Genomic DNA, 7,500 nt, shown 5'->3' on the forward strand with positions numbered 1-7,500 from the left:
ATCATTGGTTTCCACCAATCAACCAATCACAAAGGGCATTAGGCAGAACCATCAAACAACTGGGTGAAAGGTGTAACATAATTGCTATGGGGCTCCGTCGCCATAACATGACTGTGGTAATCAAATTGTATCACACTCTGTTGACTCTATACCTCGGTTGGCCCGAGACAATTGCCTTATACACCACTGATCTCATTCCCCCCAGATTCAGCACAAACATGAGGGTGAATTCCTTCTACTATTATGCCACCAACACATTGTGGAATGCCACACCACCAGTAGAGGTGTGCATTGGCACTGCCCTCACGACTCAATTTGATTACGATTCACCAGGTAACGATTTAGTTCAATTCTACAATGCATCACACTTTTCTATATTACTACTACTGCACAACATGAACAACATGTTTTATTTAGAATTATATACAGTATTATAATTATATTACCAGTAAGATGCCCTGAGGGCATGCACGCATCCGCCTGGGTGACCAGACTGCTGGGCGCGCGCTGGCACTTTGGCATGGGGGGTCAGATCAACATATGGAATGAATTCTGTACTGGCCATACGTATGTGGAGCGTGTCTTGAGTGTACAGGGTTTTATGAGGTCAGATCAACATACAGTATGGAAGTTAGAACAGGTCAGCTCCATATATGGAGATCTAAGGGTGGCAGCGGGGGCAGTGTCTTGAGTGTACAGGGTGTGATGGAGGCCAGTATAGGGCCGGGCCTTAATTTCCGGGCCTGCTGAGAACTCTAGTTTTTGCCAACTTGCACTAATAACTTTGGGGTGGGCCCGTCTAGAGTTTGAATGGACAGGTATCAGTCAAAAGAGAGAAATCGAAGAGGAAGGACGGGTGGGGTAGGATCAACATATGGAATGTCAGAACAGGTCAGCTCCATATATGGAGATCTAAGGGTTTGAGGTTTGAGGTTAGATGTAGAGTTGCTGACCGGCTCCATATATGCAGATCTAGGTGATGATCCAGTCTTCTCCATGTATGGCTATCCATGGTTGTGTGTGTGTAAGATGCATGATTCTAAATGTAATTTAACATAATGATATCATCACTGTCGGGTGGGAACCTCATATGTCCAATACTGTCTAAATTTCAAAAGACAGTGGATGTCAAGTAGGGCAGGGGTTCTCAACGTTTTTGGCCGGGGACCCCCGGAAATGCTTTGGCAATGTCTCAGGACCCCCGCCCCGCCCCCTCCCGACCCCCAATATAAATTGACTGCTACAATAACCTTAAACCATTTTGGGCGGGAACCCCTTTTGGTGTTTTAAGCATTGTTATAATTTAGCTATTGAAAAATAGCAGATCTACAAGCTCATAGCGCGCCACCGAGTGGCGCGCTACGAGCTTGTAGGTCTGCTATTTTTGAAAAATCGTGAAAATAATTTGGGGACCCCCTAAAATAATTTGGCGACCCCCCGAGGGGTCGCGACCCACGGGTTGAGAACCCCTGAAGTAGGGCATTCATTCAGTTAAAATATGGAGGTTTCTGCCCGGCAGCAAAGATATACTTTGCTTTAACAGCAGCTCAATGACGAAGTCCGACTGGCCAGGAATGTTTTGAAATTTCAAATGAGAGATGATGTAACCCTCTTTTTTAATTAACTGAACAATTTAGGGAACACAAAGGCATGTAATAGAATCCCACACCTTTTACATTATCTGATGAAAACACCTGCACATGCTGATTACGTGCCTTATTAGAATGCTCATTAATTTCTAATTTCCACCAACGTGTGTGAATAGAATGCCGGATATGACCTTTAACATCACTAACAACTGACGGATGGGCTTATTCAAATAATAAATAATAATATGAAAGTGTGCACTGTAATAGGATTGTTGTGCTTCTGGTTTGGACACTTCAGAGGACATGGATGGGGGTTGTTCCCTCAAGGACCGCCTGGCTAGTTTATTATCATCCATGGTTTGTTCTTTTAATCACTGCCTCATGTCACCTCATTTAATGGCAGTGTTTTTCAGTGGGTGACGTACGTGGCACCCTAGGGTGCTGTGACGCAAGTCCAGGGATCTCGCAGAATACTTTTATAACATTTGGAATTCATCAATATTCTGTTTAACCAGCCTGATCTCACAGAAAATAGTACAGACAGTATGTACGGAATTGCAATTTTGTGCGTGCGTGCGTGCGTGCGTGCGTGCGTGCGTGCGTGCGTGCGAGAGAGAGCTGGCTATGTGGCACTTGTACAGTGTCAACACCAAATTTTAGTATTATGTCACTTTTACTCAAGTAAAACTTTTTTTGTTTTTAACACATTTCCCTTTTGTGGTATTGTTATTTTTCTATATTCTGGTATTGGTATTTTTTACTCAAGTAATAGAAAATAAATTCTGAGTACTTCTCACACCATTGCACATGGCAGCTCAGATGCCCTCTGTCTTGTATCTATCCCAAAGCATCCTGTCTCTATCAGAACGCTGGATATGATTAGAGGAGACCAGTGCAGGGTGGCTGGCCTGGCCTCGTGTGGCGGTTGGAGGGGAAGTGTTCTCAGACAGTCTGTGGGACTGAAGGTCACCCCTTCACTTGGTTCTGCTTTGGTGCCTTGTCTTCCAAAATACAACTGACCAAGCATGCAGCTCTATCATTTCCTGGGTGTGCTTACTTAGCCCTTTGGCATACCAAAGACTGTAAAAATGGGACCCAATTGCCTCCCTGCTTGGCACTCAGCATCAATAGGTTGGATTGGGGGGTCAAATCAACTAATCAAATGATTCCCGAGCATGGCACGGCTGCAGCTCAGCGCTCCTTGGCTGCGGCTCCCTGCTCCAAGAGATGCGTCAAATGAGGAGAACAAATTTCACTGCGGTAACGTGTGTGACAAATCGTACGACTTTGGCTCCTACTACAGTACAGCATGGAGGACACATGCTATGTGTTTCCCAACACGTGTCGCACGTGTCGCACGCACGCACACACACACACACACACACACACACACACACACACACACACACACACACACACACACACACACACACACACACACACACACACACACACACACACACACACACACACACACACACACACACACACACACACACACACACACACACACGACCGTGGAAATCCACTTAATTACCGAAGGTGCTACAGTATCATGCTCGTGTTAACATCAAAGATTAACCCTCACCCAGTGAGAGTATAATTATTTATAACCTTAAAGCTACACTATGTAAATGTTATTCAATTCTCACATGTTTCAGTCCTATTTCAGTCCCACATATCGTCTCTGACGGGCGGAAACCTCATATGCCCAAAACTGGACATATCAGGATTGAAATTCAAAAACAGCAAAAGTAGCAGATCTGCAAGCTCTATGTGGATCTGCTACCTTTGATCCTTTAGATGTGACGCTGTGGTGTGATCAAGTAGGGCGTTCATTTACGAGAAAAACACAAACAGTTAGAATATGGAGATAAGAGGTTTGCGTCCGACAGCAACGATATACTATACTTACAATTTACAATTACAATTTAGACGCTCTTAATCCGGAGCGATTTACAATAAGTAAGAACAACACATGGTAATACATCAATACATATAAATAGTCATCAAGAATTATAAGGAATTAAGCTAAGAACCTAATATCTGTCTAACAGTAGATTATCTGTACATTGAAGCTATGATGATACATTATAATAAGGGCTACGTCTACATAAAACACTAAATTATAAATCTAATAAAATGCTAAATTATGAATCTAAATTACATAACTCTAGACTGTAAGGTCGTCGAGGCTAGTGCAAGTGCTACAGGCCAAGATGGAGTCTGAAGAGGTGAGTTTTCAGACTACTTAAACTCATTATGAAAAACTCAAAACACCACTTTGCCCCTTCCACGGCTCAATTAAATTTAAATTGAGAGACGGAAAAAGGCGCTCCTTGAAACTCACGAAAAGTATTCCAACAGTGTGTGTGTGGAAGAGCAGGAGGTCTCATGGCTCTCTAACTATATGCCACGTGTCCTGAATATCTGAAGCTCTCTCTCTCTCTGGAGGAAACTTACAGGGCCATGGCAGGTCAAAGAGTCATCGTCAGCTCGGTCACACTGGCCGTCGCACTCCACACATACAGAGACGTTGGCATACTCCCTGATGTCCCTGAGGGAGAGAGAGAGAGAGAGAGAGAGAGAGAGAGAGAGAGAGAGAAGAGTGTGAGGATGAAGACAGAAAGAGGGAGAAACAGTAAGAGAGCAGAAGGAAGAGGGGGGGGGGGGGGGTGACAGAGGTGGAGCGAGCAAAAAAAAAGGAGTTATGGAGAGAGATACAGTGACAATGAGAGAGAGGATGATTGAGTCCGACAGGGAGAGAGGCAACACAGAGGGATGGAGGGAGGTTGAGATGGATGGGAACAGATACAGTGGAGAGAGAGAGAGAGAGAGAGAGAGAGAGAGAGAGAGAGAGAAGAAGAGAGAGAGAGAGAGAGAGAGAGAGAGAGAGAGAGAGAGAGAGAGAGAGAGAGAGAGAGAAAAACAATAATAATGTGAGACTCCGTGGAGTACGTCCAATGTACGTCCAACTCCACAAGGATGCTGTAACTACTGTATTTGTGTTTTTTGCCGTAAATTAACGCCCTGCTTGATCATACTACGGCGTCACACAAAAGCATCAGAAGTAGCACATCCACATTGATGGTCTGAGCTTGTAGATCTGCTACGTTTGATGCTTTTAATTTGAATCCTGAAAAGTAACAGTTTTGGACATATAATAATAATATAATAATATAATATAATTTCCACCAGACAGAGACTCTCAAACTCAAAAATCCACACAAATATCTGTGCAGTCGGACATTGCCTTCTCTCTCTCACATCCTCGGCAAGCCGGTGTCTTTTCTGAAAGGATCCCAACAGCCCACTTAACCCAGACCTGCACACATTTTGCGTTCTTCCGTTTTGTTTTTCCACTCTCACCAACAGTCTGCACCTGTGTTTGCTCAATCGATTAAACCAGAAACTGGTGAGCAGTTTGGAGGCGCGAGAGAGAGAGAGAGAGAGAGAGAGAGAGAGAGAGAGAGAGAGAGAGAGAGAGTTGTGTTGGTGGATTTGTGTCCAATTCACTGGTATGAGCCTGTGCTGAACATGACACTCAGGCATTGTTTACAATGGCTGTATAGCCACACTGGAGGCGTCGAGTGGGCAATATAGACGAGTGGCAAAGAGGAGGGCTTTCATTGTGACAGGGCCTTTATACGGGTGCTTTTACAGGTCATTTTTTGTCGTGAGCTTGTTGATCTGCTATTTTTGCAGATTTTTTTATGACAGAATAGGAACACTAGTGTTCATGTGGTTAATCTGTGCCATGCAGGTATACTATAGTGTTGTACAAACTCCCGGATATACACGCACGCACGCACGCACGCACGCACGCACGCACGCACGCACGCACGCACGCACGCACGCACGCACGCACGCACGCACGCACGCACGCACGCACGCACGCACGCACGCACGCACGCACGCACGCACTCTCCATTTCCTCCCATTACCCCTGCGAGCTTTACAGCTAATTACCTTTAGTTGTAATATTGATATTGTCACTATATGGGTGGCTCGACCCTAAAATAAAGCTCAGTGTAGAACTGGGAGCGGTTCCCAATGCTTTTCAGAAATCAATTAACTCCAGTGCTCTGTTGTCCCCTTCCCTGCAATAGACTCATAATAATTCACCACCACCAGCGGTGCGGCCCTGGAAAGTCATTCAACATGCCCTGGCTGAGGCTGGCACTTTGCCTTTGTCACGGTGGGGGGGGGGAGAGACCAAGGCCTTTCAGGACAGTTCAGGAATGACAAGTGTGTCCGGTTCTCTCTCTCCGCCTAATAGAAAAGCATATCATCTGTGTCGGGCAGAAACCTCTTATCTCCATATTTTAAACAGTTCGTTTTTTAGTAAATTAACACACCCACTTGATCATACTACAGCGTCACACAAAGGCATCAAATGTAGCAGATCCGCAAGCTCCAACCGCGGTGCGAAGCATCGCGCTTCGATCTTGTGGATCTGCTACTTTCGATGCTTTTGAATTTGAATCCTGCAAAGTAACCGTTTTGGACATATGAGGTTTCCACCTGACAGCGAGACCATAGTGTCGTCACTTCCCTGCGGGGGCACTAAAATCTAATTAGGATTAATTATGCTTTATCTGGCTAGTATAAAAGCCTGCCGGGGTAGCAGGGGAGGAGAGGCTTTGTCCGGCTGAATGCTGGGCTTATATGGGGGGACTCTAGAGATCCTATGGCAGCGAAGGATGCAGGCCCTTCTTACTTGACTATCTTCAGTTTCCATGTCTTTCTGGCTTTTTCAACGTGGCTGTCTGTCTCTCTTGTCTTGCTCGTTTTTTCCTGCCTCTCTCTCTCTCTCTCCTCTCTCGCCCTATCGGGGTGAGAGAGGTTGGAGTATGATAAACATGCATGCTCTCTCCCTGGACGCGAGGCCATTCAGATTATCATTAGCATTGTTTTTTTGTTGGGTGTTTTTAACAGTATTATGCAAAGCAGGCGCTCGCTGATGCATTGCATACTTTATTTTTGGGAACGTGCCACACAGACAACAAACCCTTTAAGGACAGAAAAAGGCAGGCAGACCTGGGCTAACAATTAATTTGCTGTGACTTTATTTATCTTGCCAGACAGTCCCCCTGAAAGTGAAAAGTACTTGAGAAGTAAATTACCTTCTTTTTTGCAAAAGAGCTATTATTATATCCTGGGTGTCCAGAGATCAAGAATTGTGTACAAGAGATCTCCATAGATCTCCATATATCTACATAGATCAGCAGATCTCAACAGGTTTTCACTCTGACACAATTTGACCACAAAGTCAGCACCCACTGACACTGGAAACTGTTACTTTCGGGATGCAAATTCAAAAGTAGCAAAAGTAGCAGATCTACGTAGCTCAGATCGTTGAACCAATAGGATCCACCGCCTGTTTTCGATTGCCACCCGCCCCTCTAGCACACAGGCTGGGCCACCCGCCCCTCTTGACCAGAAAGCACACAGGCTGGGCCACCCGCCCCTCTAGACCAGAAAGCACACAGGCTGGGCCACCCGCCCCTCTAGACCAGAAAGCACACAGGCTGGGCCACCCGCCCCTCTAGACCAGAAAGCACACAGGCTGGGCCACCCGCCCCTCTAGACCAGAAAGCACACAGGCTGGGCCACCCGCCCCTCTAGACCAGAAAGCACACAGGCTGGGCCACCCGCCCCTCTAGACCAGAAAGCACACAGGATGGGCCACCCGCCCCTCTTGACCAGAAAGCACACAGGCTGGGCCACCCGCCCCTCTAGACCAGAAAGCACACAGGCTGGGCCACCCGCCCCTCTAGACCAGAAAGCATACAGGCTGGGCCACCCACCCCTCTAGACCAGAAAGCACACAGGCTGGGCCACCCGCCCCTCTAGACCAGAAAGCACACAGGCTGGGCCACCCGCCCCTCTTGACCAGAAAGCACACAGG

At 46.3% G+C, this 7,500-nt stretch overlaps 1 protein-coding gene across 3 annotated transcripts in view; it reads right to left on the reverse strand.

Moving 5' to 3' along the window:
* erbb4b (erb-b2 receptor tyrosine kinase 4b) overlaps positions 1 to 7,500 on the reverse strand; it is a 451,213-nt gene that overhangs the window by 90,534 nt on the left and 353,179 nt on the right. For all 3 annotated transcript variants that reach the window (XM_079518830.1, XM_079518829.1, XM_079518831.1), the window contains exon 14: positions 4,053 to 4,146. In XM_079518830.1, coding sequence (XP_079374956.1) covers positions 4,053 to 4,146 — 94 coding nt within the window. The remainder of the gene's footprint in view (positions 1 to 4,052; positions 4,147 to 7,500) is intronic.

The sequence above is a fragment of the Electrona antarctica genome, assembly GCF_951216825.1.
Source record: "Electrona antarctica genome assembly, chromosome: 13".
NCBI classification, from domain to species: Eukaryota; Metazoa; Chordata; class Actinopteri; order Myctophiformes; family Myctophidae; genus Electrona; species Electrona antarctica.